General features: G+C 31.1%; 3 protein-coding genes across 3 annotated transcripts; 2 read left to right on the forward strand and 1 right to left on the reverse strand.

The window, feature by feature from the left end:
- The first annotated feature begins 309 nt into the window (after positions 1-309).
- Positions 310-1,902, forward strand: LOC135963457 (lysosomal Pro-X carboxypeptidase). Its single transcript, XM_065515302.1, has one exon. It carries the CDS (start codon positions 351-353, stop codon positions 1,779-1,781), a length of 1,431 nt encoding a protein of 476 aa, XP_065371374.1. The 5' UTR covers positions 310-350; the 3' UTR covers positions 1,782-1,902.
- A 1,523-nt stretch (positions 1,903-3,425) lies between these two features.
- LOC135954305 (uncharacterized) lies at positions 3,426-4,744 on the forward strand. The gene is made up of 2 exons (XM_065504424.1): positions 3,426-3,582; positions 3,674-4,744. The coding sequence occupies exons 1-2, from the start codon at positions 3,503-3,505 to the stop codon at positions 4,533-4,535; spliced, it is 942 nt and encodes a 313-aa protein (XP_065360496.1). The 5' UTR covers positions 3,426-3,502; the 3' UTR covers positions 4,536-4,744.
- A 979-nt stretch (positions 4,745-5,723) lies between these two features.
- LOC135963458 (protein FAM50 homolog) lies at positions 5,724-7,000 on the reverse strand. Its single transcript, XM_065515303.1, has one exon. It carries the CDS (start codon positions 6,914-6,916, stop codon positions 5,801-5,803), a length of 1,116 nt encoding a protein of 371 aa, XP_065371375.1. The 5' UTR covers positions 6,917-7,000; the 3' UTR covers positions 5,724-5,800.
- Positions 7,001-13,083: the final 6,083 nt, after the last annotated feature.

The raw sequence follows: 13,083 nt of genomic DNA on the forward strand, positions 1-13,083 counted from the left end.
GGGAAAATATTTTTTGTTACTGCAGAGTTGTATTTAGCGAAGGGATATATCCGGCAACTCTCCGGATGACACCAACATGAGTACACACACACACCGTGCATTTCTTATGGTTAATAGTTGGCTCATGACCCCCCAAATTTAGCTCGTAAAAACTTCATATAAAAAAAAATAGGTTTGCTGATGTCAGCCGCAACGGCGTTGCCACTTGCTGTTTTTAGTTCGATAACTACTTACAATAATATCCCATCGATAGGGAAATTTTCATTACGCCGTGGCAACCCTAAATGATAGCAAAACAAAGATGAAAAAACTGATCATTTCAATTGACCGGTATCTCACATCTTAGAAAGATGTTTATCAACAGCCGGGTATTTGCGTATTACTTGGTGGCAATTTTTATAATTGCATCAACTCAAACTGGATGCTGCAATGGCCAACCATTTAAATACGAAACAAAGGAATTTGAGGTGCCCGTGGATCATTTTAATTTTGCTGTAAATTCAACATTTAAATTGCGTTACTTGTACAATGACTCGTACATTGATAAGCAGAGTGGAAAAACGCCATTGTTCTTTTACACAGGAAACGAAGGTGACATTGAATCGTTAGCACAAAATACTGGTTTCATGTGGGAACTGGCTAAACTATATCGTGCCTGTATAGTATTTGCTGAGCATCGCTATTATGGAAAGTCACTGCCGTTTGGTAATCTAACATTTAATGTCACCCAAAACTATGGTTATCTGAGTGTGGAGCAAGCTTTAGAGGATTATGCCTGGTTGATAGCAGATCTACAGACGAAGTTTAAGTATGCTCCTGTCATAGCATTTGGAGGTTCGTATGGTGGCATGTTGTCTGCGTGGTTTCGTATGAAATATCCACATTTAGTGTATGGCGCATTGGCAGCATCCGCCCCCATACGACAATTTAATGGTATGACTGCATGTGATATTTTTGCCAAAATAACGACTTCGGTATTTGCTACCACTTATAAAAATCGCACCTGCAGTGATAACATTAAAAAGTCTTGGGATCTATTTAAGCAAATGGCCTCCACAGATGATGGCAAAAAGAAATTGAGTACTGAATTAGTGTTATGTGATGCCATCAAGAACGAAGCAGATTTAGACAAGTTTTTCGATTATTTGGAAGATGTATATGGCAGTCTTGCCATGGTTAACTATCCTTACAGCAATGATTTCCTTAGTCCCTTACCAGGTTATCCAGTGAGACAGTTTTGTTCATATTTACAAAATTTGCAGACCGGTGACAGTCTTTTTGAGTCCATGAAAAAAGCCATTAATGTATATTTCAATTTTACCGGTACGGCCACTTGTCTCAATTACAATTCGGCCTTTGATCCGGCCACTGTGGGTGGTGATGCTTGGGACATCCAGACTTGTAATCAAATGGTAATGCCCATGTGCAATACTGCGGACACCATGTTCCGTGTTAAAGATTGGAACTTTAAAAAGGAAGCCGATAAATGTCTTGGCAAATTCCATATCGAACCGAAATTAAACGATATTACTATACGTTATGGTGGCAGAAGTCTTCGTGACACTTCTAATATAATCTTCAGTAACGGCTTGTTGGATCCATGGAGTGGTGGTGGTGTTTTACAATCCGACAATGCCAACATTTATATTATTATAATACCGGAGGGGGCCCATCATTTGGATTTGAGATCTAGCAATCCTATGGATCCTGCTTCGGTTGTGCAGGCACGTAATCAGGAATCTCAGATTATTGGCAAGTGGATTGCTGAATTTCATTGGTAAATTTTAGTATAATTTTAAATAATTATTATGCTTACATTTATTTAAAAATTTATTCAATATAATGTAATACATACTACTACTATTCCTTATAAATAAATCGATTTAAATTTATTACAACAGATTTTAATTTTTTATATTTTATTACTTATTTTCATATATGTATATGTATGTAGTTATTTATTATTTTTTGTATATACATATTTTATTACTGCTATTGGAAAGTTGTAAAGGTAGTGGGATTATACTGTTTAGGAAATATTTTTTTCTGAGTTCGAATATAACAAACCGATATATTTTTCACATCATGAACTAAAACCTTTCTAGTTTCAAATTATTAAATTAAAAGCAATGAAACAATCATAGGTTAAACGTAATTGTCAAAAACCTAACTCTTGCTACAGCAAAATGCATGTTAGTAAATGTATTTTCTTGATGTATAAGTCATATTTGACAAAAAGAATTATGAATTTAGCGGTAACGGTATTTTGGCTTATTTTGATAACGGTATTTGCTGTTATTTCGGTAACAGTGCGGTAACGGTAATTTTATCCTGAATTAAATTAATAAATTTTAATTCTTCCGATTGATTTTTAAAATTAAAAATTTTTATTTTTTTTAATTTAAAATTATTTATAGAATATTGATTGGCAAGGGTATTTAGAGGTAAGTGTATTAACGATTATATTGTAAAATTTTGTTGCAGGTATTTACATAGCGGTGGCTTAACGGTAACTGTAGTCGATCTGAAATATTATTTTAGGTGTAACGGTATCCTTGAGTGAAAGTCAGTTAATGGAAGGTGTGTTTGTGAGATTACCTTTGTTCAAAGACAATTATACCCCTTTCACACTAGACAATTTAGTTGCGCAAGTCTCTTGTGTTTCTTGATACCAGAGGTAATGTCGGGTTAAGGAGAAGAAAATGTTGCATGCTGTTTTGTTGTTGGGCAAGAGACTTGCGCAACTAAATTGCCTAGTGTGAAAAATAGGTCTTACTATGAAACAAATATTGGGCAAGTGGCTAAAAAGTTGTAAACAATTGAAATTGAGCGATTTTAAACCATTCTTATTCTTACATAAAATTTGAAGTTTAAACCTTGATTGAAGACAAACCAATGCGAATTTAAAATGTTTGAGCAACTTCAAATTTTGTATGACAGTAAAGAAATTGTGTACCAAGTTTTAAAAAATTTGGGACTCGTAAGGTGCCTTGGCAAACATTTGAAGACAAAAATCCATGTCTCAGCATTTCGTATCCAAGATTTTTTTGAACATATTTAAAATAATAATGCATATGAAAGGATTCTAAACTCAGATAAACCGGATACAAATATTTACATTTCTTTACTCAGTAGAAAAAGTTCTTTCAGATACTCGTATCAACATATTTCGTAATCTGATATTTTTTAAGCCTAAATGTTTGACTTTGTATTTGTTTTATTAAAATTTGTACATAAAATTTAAAATATCAAGCAAGTATAAGTTTTATTCGCCTTGGCATCCACCTTTCATAAATTCGCCTTGATTTTTCGAATTTGTTTTAATAATTAATATCTTGGTCACCCTGTGCTGTTTAAATAAATCAAAAGGATTGTCATCTTAACAGAGTTGTTGATCATATGGCAATATAAATTGTAAAAACAACAATAAAAAAAATATTTTTGTTTACAAAATTTTAAATAAATACAAATTTATTTGTGACCTGTTTGTTTAGGATTGGCCATGAGCAATCGTGACTGTATAATGGGATGTCGCCTAGAAAAAGGCCAAGCAAGACATGGCTTTCCAAAGAATCCCAAAAGGTAATAAACTCATGCATCATTATGAATTATTACACGTAAAATTATTTCAATCGAATATTTCTAAATTTTGAACCCATTATTTTTCATTTAGGAGAGCAGAATGGTGCCGAATTTTGGGTATCTATCCAAGGACAAAGAAGATATGCATATGCAGTGCACATTTTTCCAACTGTTATTTCTTAGGCAACCGCTTATCACAATATGCTGTACCAAATCCTCCTGAATCAAAACAAACTGATCCCCAAATTATGGACTTCTCAAACTCCATGTTCTACGGGATACCGAATAATCAAATAAACGAAGATAGCTACACTTATAGAAAACCTACGCCAAAGAAAATGGCATATAGCACTACAGTAAATGAACCAATTAAAGTATTTCCACAGCTAGTAAAAGAAGAGGAACCAAACTATGAAGAAACTGAAATAACTGAACCGGCAATATTTAACGAAAACGTAATAGAAGATCCCCTGCTAGACAGCGAGAATTTTCCATTTTCGTTGAAGGATGAAGATGAGGCGACATCCCAAGAATCGGAGGGTAAAGTGGAAGATTTTGAAATACGTAAGGGTAGTAATAATGACATGATAATTAAAGGGCGTTACGTTCAAACCAAAGATTATTTAGTGGTCACATATACACCACCCCGCAAGTGGACTTTGCAACAGCAAGTTCAAATGTTGGATAGAACATGTGAACAGCAATTAAGACAAATTAGACAACTCAATAGAGATAAGTATCGCTTACAGAATGAGTTGAAAAAACATGAAATGCTATTGCCTCAATTAAGAAAAATGCAGCAGAAAAATCGTTATTTTTACTATCAACTAAAAATGTATAAGCAGAAGGAGGCTCTGCTAAAGAAGCGTAGAAAGGAAAGAAGACTGAAAACCGTAACGGTTAAAGAGCAAGATGATAATGTTATTGATTCAGAATTTGGCTCAGATAATTAATATTTATTGTAATAAGTCTGTTCCCGTACTTTTCAAAACTTAATAAAATAAAATTCTGAATATAATTTGTTAATCCAGCAAGTATGGGAACAATGATTGAAATATATACATATTTAATTTAATGTTTTGTAAATCATATAGAAATCTTAAAGTTTAAAATAAAAGAAATAAGAGGTCTTAATTCGGCTGTGTCGGCTCCTATATAATAATCACCACAATGTACATATCGTCACCAAAAATGCGAAAGGGCTTATCAACACCTTTTAAAATTTTACAGGAGAGACAAAAATCTAAATGAAATGTGTTATGGTTACAAATATGGTTTTCTTTCTTTAACAAAGTCTGTATTTTTAATAATAAAAAACTAAATAGCCATTAAAAACTCAATTTGGAATTTTTTGGTTGTTACGCCATTTTGCATTTCAGTTGACGATATGTAATAAAAGTTTTTTATTTAATGAGAAAATCTAGAACCAAAAAAAATATTCCTACCGAATATTCGATTTGGATTAGGAAAAAAATCAGCCTAATACCAGTATTCGTCCAAACTTTTGTTAAGGAAAAACGAGGATTTTGGAATTTTAAAACAGTAAGACGTTTTGAATATATTTTTGTCCAATTATCCTGGGGGGTTATTATGTGATTCGAATCGAAACACTTTCTAAATAAATACAATGTATAAAGCATACAAATTCGAACGAATTTCTTTTCGAAAAGAGTTACATAATAATAAAAAGACACGTGCAAATGATAAAATTGTTTTCTAAAAATGGGCAACGTTTTCATCAAAAAAATCATCTTTGAGAACGACGTTGGCTAGGCCATGAACGTCAAAGGATGAAATAGAAACTATTCCCTCAAAAAAGTTGTTTAGTTCAACATTATGGCAAAATAAAATTTGAAGTTGCTCAAACATTTTAAATATACTTTGGTTAGTCTTTTATAGAGTTTCAAAGTTGAAATTTTATATAAGGATGAATCTACAGTAAAAACTAAATATAAATTCAAGCCATGATTTTTCAAATTGTATTTATCAAGTTTAAAAAAATTATATTTTCATTAAATTCAAATACCAACAAAATGTTCAAGTGCTTGAATTTTTGGGGCTTTGGTGCTTATTTGGTTTATTTAAAAAAAAAATTTTCAGGTCCATGCTTTTAGATACGTAAAACAAACATAAATATCACATTTTTTTCTTTTTTATAAAATATCTTTATTGTATTTGTACCAAATTTCCTATATAATTTCTACAATGTCCATACAATCTATTTCTTTTTATCTTTAATGGTATATTTATCATAAGATTTCGTAGGATCGTAGGGTTCCCAACGACTGGCTGGAAAAATATGTTTATTACGTTCATACCAAGAACGCAGTAAAACTTTGCCGGCATGGGATTCCTCCTTTTCCACTGAAGCATCACTTGTCAGCCGAATATCATCGTGCACGTCGAACTGGAACAATGGACCAGATTTACCGCGAGCTTTTGTCACAATAAAATCATAGAAAGTATAGTGATGTGGTAAAATTAAATCCTCCTTAACGTACATTAACTGATCGGCCATAACAGTTTTAAGTTCATTGAATTCTTTGCGCAGCAATTCCAAGCATTTTTGTAAAAACTGATAAATGGAATTACCCTTTTTCATAACCACACTGCGACGATGACCGGAGCCATCCCAGTAAGAGAATGTTATGGGTATTTCTTGATCTTTAAGGGCCGCTTGTTGCATTACCCACTCTTGACGCAGCTGTTCCCTCAAACGGTTTTCCTCCTCCTCACGTTCTCTGTCGGGCAGGAAACTGGTGTCTACATCGGGATTTTTGCAAATTTTCTTTTTAGTCACCGGCACTAGTTCATCGGGATTTATTTCAGTCCATTTTTTCTTTTCAATTTTCACAGTTTCCAAATTTATTTTCAGTTCCTTTTCCTTTTTTCTCTGTTGTTCCATTTCTTTTTGTCCCTCGTCTTCTTCGCTGTCCTCATCTTCCTCAACCTCTTCATCATCGTTAAAACTAAATGACAAAGCTTGTATTTGTTTTTTCTGTTTATTTTTCTCCGCCTGTATGGCTTCCAGAGCCTTTTGTTTTTCCCTTTCTTTTTCATCCTTCTTCTGGGCCAATTTCTTTTCTCGTTCTCTTACTATGTCCTCTTGTTTGGCTTTCATCTCATCCAAAGTGACCAGACCAATAGTGGAGGTCTTGAGCTGTTGCTCCACTGCATCATAATGGGTGGCGAATTTATTTTCTATTTTGTCCAATTTCAGTTCCTCCTCAATTTTCTTTTTGCGAAACTCAATTTCTTGCTGTTGGATTTCACGTTTTTTCATCAACTGAGCAGCACGCCCAGCCTCACTGGCAGCTCCCTTATAGTGGGCCATTATAATTTAACACAACTTTTACTTGATTTTATTGAAATTTATTAATTTTTATTGAAATTTTCTTAAGTATAGCAAATTGCGTGCGTTTGAGGATTTTTGTTTATGTTTCGTTGATTCACAATAGTGCTGAATGACAGCTGTTTGAAAATCATGCTGCCATATTGCACGTGTTGTTGTTTATTTTTAACAGCACAATAGTAGTATGTTAAATTTTAACATTAATCGTTAATAACATTTCTAATAATTGGTCAGTTCGTTGTTGTTTCGCTTAAGGCATAAAAATAAATAAAATAATTTTAACTTACCCATTTTCTATAGAACTTCTTGATCATACCTGAAAAAATAAAAAACATTAGTAGAATTAACAAAATAATTTATTAAATGAATAGATAAATATCTGATTTAAAAGATTTTTATATATGTAGAATCTACAAGAAGAGAGCTACATTGCTATAGCTATATTTTATCTCTTATATTTAAAAAATTTTTCGACAACTTTTTTGGAAATTGTGGGATTCTCAATAACAAATCAGTTACAGATTTATTTCCACTTTTTTTTAGTCCACTGTGTAGAAGATGGACTTAAATTTTGTAATTATTATCTGAGTCGAATAATCCATTTTTTTTGCGATACAAACATGAGCAATAGAGTGTCCAAAAAACCGGTTTCCGGTTTAACCGAAAAAGTGTCCAAAAAACCGGTTTCCGGTTTAACCAAAAAAGTGTGTTTTTGAAAAAATAGGTTTCGATTACAGTCTTTTAAACAAACCGGTTAAGCGGTACCGTTTTTTGTCTTCAAAAAAACCGGTTAACCGGTTTATATTAAATTTTATTTAATGGAAATTTAGCATTTTTGAATTGTTTATGCAATTATTTTATAACTTTTTCGAAATGTTGTCAAATGCTACAATTTTCTATAAAATAAATAAATATTTTTAAAAATGTTATCAAAGTTTTCCATAAATATGTTTGAATAAGCTTTAGAAAATATATTTCATTAAAACCGGTTAACCGTCTTACAAAAACCGGTTTGTCAAAAAAACCGAAAAGTTAAAAAAACCGAAACCGATGGAGTTTACAAAGATGAAAAAACCATAGAAATTGACCTATTTTTTTTATCAAAATTTCAACATTGTTCTAAAATCCCAAAGCTGGGATCAGAAAACGGAAAGCAGCTTTGGAAACCTTGAAGGAAATGTGAATCCTATGGGCAAAATTGTAAAAATACCATTTTTGGGATTTTCGCTCCAATTTTTAGGAATTGCGGTATTCCTTTTGACAAGTTTTTTTTACTTTGTTATTTTGAATGACAGATTTAAAATACGTTGAAAATTTCATTTAGTTTTGTTAATAAATAACGATTTTATTACATATTTATTGAGTTTCTAAAACTAAAATTTGTATCAAAATTTTAATATTAAATTTTAATTTGCATATATTAGGACCAATTTGATCCACATTTATTCCGAACTAATGTTTTTGTTTCGATAAGATAACTTTTGGTCTTACAAAAAAATTAGATTCAAAAATATGCCGCCCCTGGAGCATTTGTAGAGCCCATTTCAATAACTTAAACTCGAATCCTCCCTGGCTACGCTCACGTCAAATTTTATTCTGATCGGACCAGCCTTTTAGAAATGCCAGATTTATTTCCAAAAAAATTCGATTCTGACCCACTGTGCAGAGTTAACATGAATTGAAATATAACTGTTCAAAACACTATAGGACTGTTCAAAACTCACAAATATTCTCTCTTGATATGGTTTGTTTGGTATTGAAAATGGGCAATATCGGTCCATGAAATTTAAAATGTAAATATTCCTATTCTAAAAATAGCCAAAGATTACAAATTTCACAGCGCTGGTAACTCCATTTGTTGCTTAACAGCAAGTGCTACCAGATGTATAATATTAGAAAACATAACAGAATACCGTTAAAATGAAGTTTGTTAACAGAAAAATGTAAAACTAAGTAAAACATGCAAAAAATTTACTTCGTATTCTATCGGTATGCGGTAAAATATAATTTCCGAAAGGACATAGAAACGATTAAACACTACAACATAAAATCAGTTACGACGCGATTCTTAACGGAAACACAATGAACGGAAGCGAAACTACAAAAATAAATAATTTAATAAACGGTTAATTTAAAACAAAAAAAAGAAAAGGAAATACTATTAAAAAAGTATCAAAAAAAAAACAAATTGTATTATTGATAAAAAATAATAGCCATTAAAGCGTTATTTTTAACAATGAAAACCAAATTCATTTAAACGGAAAATTTATGCAAATTACTTAAACTTCCAAAACAGCAGCTAAAAAAAGGCTTTATAAGGATAAGAAGTGCAAGATAACAAGGAAATCATGTAAAATAATATTTAAAAAAATGTAAAATGAAACATATAATAAGTATGTAAGATTTAATTACAATTGTGTGCACTGCTACAAAAAATAAAAAAAAAAAAATAAAAAAAGTGAAATAGAATAAATGCAATATACATAAATAGCAGCAAAAGAAAAATAATTAATTAAAAATAGCGCAAGTATAAAGCTTTCGAAAGAAATTAAGAGCAAGAGATACAAAGAAATTAAATAATATAATAAAATAGCGTGCAAACAAATAAAAAAAAAAATAGTTAAAATAGTAAAATTCACACAGACAGGGCAATATCATCAGCAGCAACATTAACATTATCTGCAACAATACAACAACTTACTCGTGGAGGAGGAGCAGCAGCAGCAGCTGTTTGTTAGAAATAAAAAGCAGGCTGCCATAAACAACCAGCGTTTCAAGTTTTTCGTAAGTGCACAAGGACAAGAGGACAAATGTAGAACGAACAATTTCTATCATATCTGTAGCATTATTTATACTGATTCTCCGCTACCAAGTTTGTAATCGTCTGTTGGCGTACGTAGTACATACTTTGCAAATGGTTACAACACATTTTACTCGCAGCCCAACAATGTATGTAACAATTTTTCATTGTTGGAGATTTCTTTTTGTTTTATTTTAAATTCTACGAATAGAAAACATTCAAACACATTTTAACGAATACAGGCTGTAACAATAAATTGTGCTTTCATCCATTCATTCTTGCATTCATTCATTCAAACATACAAGCTTGTACATCAGGAATAGATGTGTTGGTATGTAGTCATACAAACACACAAACGTACGTATGTACGAACAAACAAACGGAAACGGAAGTGACAAATTGAAATGCCATTTTTTTCCACCCAGTAAATATGTGTGTTTTTCGTTTTGTTGTTGATGTTTATTGTTAAATGTTTGAATGAATGAATGAACAGATGAATGTTTGGAATCTGTTTGTCTAACTCTATAGAATGTATGTGTGTTTTAGTATGTAAATTATTTGTCAAGTAAATTATCAATGAAAGTTTATTTCTTAAATAACTTGTCTTCCTTTTTAAGCTGTTTAATACTGTTAAAAGTTTTTTCTTTCCTTTATCTTATTCTGATAATGTTTGAATGCTTATGCATGGGTTTGTGTGTGTCATTCAGACCTGTAAATGAATTGATGGATTTTTAATTCACCCTTTAACTCTTTCCGGTTTAGTGGTCACTTTTCTAAACACCTTTTCTAGAGTCTTTAAACAATTTTTAGTGAAATCTATTGACATTTAGCTAAACAGTTTTTTAATTAAAATCTATTTTTTTATCGAAAAACTCTTTGTTTAATTCTCCAGCTGAGGTATGACTCAGTCTGTCCAGGTTCGATTTAGAGGTCTGTTTCCTTTGAAATAAAGGAGGTAAATAAAAATATTCAAAACAAAGTTTTTATTAACCAAATCTTAAACTACTTAAAACTACGATGTTATTTAGCAATTCAGATGTGTTAAACGATGAATCGTAGTAGCGGCGAACTTATACGATGTTGAAACGGTGGAGTGGGTACGGCTGACTGGTGAGCGTTTGGGTGATAGTAACACAGTCGAGGATCCAGGTGTGAATTTCCTTTCCCTCCAAAAAGTTTTAATAAGAAAACAAGTAAGAGAGCTATATTCGGCTGTGCCGAATCTTAAATTTTTTTTTTTGAAATTGTTTTTTAACTTTTTTTAAAAAAAAGTTTTCTCCAAATTTTTTGAAAAAAGGTTTTTTCCAAATGTTTTTAAAAATTTTTTTTCCAGATTTTTTTTTTTTGGACGCTGCAAAACTTTGGCCATCCCTTAATTCAAAAATGAATTATTCTTTTACAGCTCTGTTATATGTTTGATTGGCTTATGCTGTAGTATCTTTTAGTACTTTGACTTTTTGACATTTCATATCATTTTGATACAAAAATTTATCACAATGTTATTTTATTGTATAATATTTTATACTTCTTTGTGGTTTTTATGGTTTATATGCGTTTTGTTTTGTGTTCGTTTATTAATTTTAACCCTTTGTCTGGTTTAATGAAAACTTTGGAATAAAAATTAATACTCAATAAGACAAAGTGCTTTATAATTGAGGGTAAATATTAATAAATACAAAAGATTTATATACCATGCATGTGCCTTAGTGTGGGTTTTTATACCCTTCACCATATATTTCCGTTTGTAATTTCAACATTTTTCATTTGAGTTCCCACAAAGTATATATGTATATTCTGAATCGTTATAGATAGCGGAGTCTTACTGTCTGTATGTTGAAATCAACTTTCCGTAGCCTTCATGAATAGATTGGCGCTTGAACAACGCTACCAAATTATTAAATTTTTATTTGAAAATCAGTCATCGATTTGATTTAAAATAGACAATATCGGGCCATGATATGGCTGAGATATAAAGAAAAAACCGGGATAACCTCGATTTTTGGCCTATTTTTGATCTATATCTGGATTAATATAGACAATATGGATATCTTATGATAAATATTTCAAAGTTCATTGCAACGATCTATAGTAGGTTGGACATACAATTGGTCAAAATCGGGAAAAATATTTTTTAACCCGAATTATTTTTTTACCAAAAAAAATTTATTGTTTTATAATAAAATTAAAAAAAAATTTTGAAACAGATTTAAAAAAAAAATTTGGAAAAATTTAAAAACTACTTTGAAAAAAAAAATTTAAAATTTTGTTTAATAAAAAAAAATGCAAAATTATATTTTAAAGTATAATTTGGAGAAGGGTAAATTAAAATCCGCACAGCCGAATATAGCTCTCTTACTTGTTTTTCATTAAATTGTTTGCACGTTGGGAGATATGGTGATTTAGTAATTAATAAAAAAACAAGTAAGAAAGTATGGTCGGTCAGCCCGACCATATAATACCCTACACCAAGTAAAAGAGCAAAAACATTTTTCTTTTAAAATTTCCATAATTTATATTTTTGAGCCAATTATGGACCGATCACCATGAAATTAGGTCGTGTGATTTATGTCTATATGAAAGTTTACTATGTTGAATTTTGTGAGTATACCAACATTTTTAAGCGATTTATGCACGTCAAAGTGATTTTCGGAAGCGGGTCTATATGGGAGCTATGACTAATTTTGTATATATAAAACTTATTTGGAGCAGAATTTGTGGAGATACATTTATAAATTATACATTTATGACCGATAAAGTCCAATTTCGGAAGGACATTTGTATGGGGGCTAGGTGAAATAATGTACCGATTTCAGCCGGTTTCAATAGACTTGGTCCTTTTGCCAAAAAAATAATATGTACCAAATTTGATCGAAATATCTTCAAAATTGCGACCTGTATTCTCCGCACAAGGTTTACATGGACATCCAGCCAGCCAGCCAACCAGACGGACGGACGGACATCGTTTAATCGACTCAGAAAGTGATTCTAAGTCGATCGGTATACTTTAAGGTGGGTGTTAGACTAATATTTTTTTTGGGCGTTTCAAACATCTGCACAAACGCATAATACCCTCCCCACTATGGTGGTGTAGGGTATAAAAATTTGGAAAAAATTAAAAAAAAAATTTTAAATTTAAATATAAAAATTTAAAAATTTAATTTTAAAGTATAATTTTGGAGAAGTGTAAATTAAAATCCACACAGCCGAATATAGCTCTCTTACTTGTTTTTCATTAAATTGTTTGCACGTTGGGAGATATGGTGATTTAGTAATTAATAAAAAAAAAAATACATAAATTTCAAATAAAAACATTATTAGAATTGATTTTGTTTTACTGTATGCTGTTGTC

This window comes from Calliphora vicina, chromosome 1 (assembly GCF_958450345.1).
Source record: "Calliphora vicina chromosome 1, idCalVici1.1, whole genome shotgun sequence".
Taxonomy (NCBI): Eukaryota; Metazoa; Arthropoda; class Insecta; order Diptera; family Calliphoridae; genus Calliphora; species Calliphora vicina.

What these genes read in the sequence shown, in the direction of transcription:
- LOC135963457 (XM_065515302.1), top strand. Translation starts at nt 351, where the DNA reads ATGTTTATCAACAGCCGGGTATTTGCGTATTACTTGGTGGCAATTTTT.
- LOC135954305 (XM_065504424.1), top strand. Translation starts at nt 3,503, where the DNA reads ATGAGCAATCGTGACTGTATAATGGGATGTCGCCTAGAAAAAGGCCAA. An exon ending in TTTCCAAAGAATCCCAAAAG is followed by an intron (nt 3,583 to 3,673) that starts GTAATAAACTCA and finishes TTTTTCATTTAG; the next exon opens with GAGAGCAGAATGGTGCCGAA.
- LOC135963458 (XM_065515303.1), bottom strand. Translation starts at nt 6,916, where the DNA reads ATGGCCCACTATAAGGGAGCTGCCAGTGAGGCTGGGCGTGCTGCTCAG.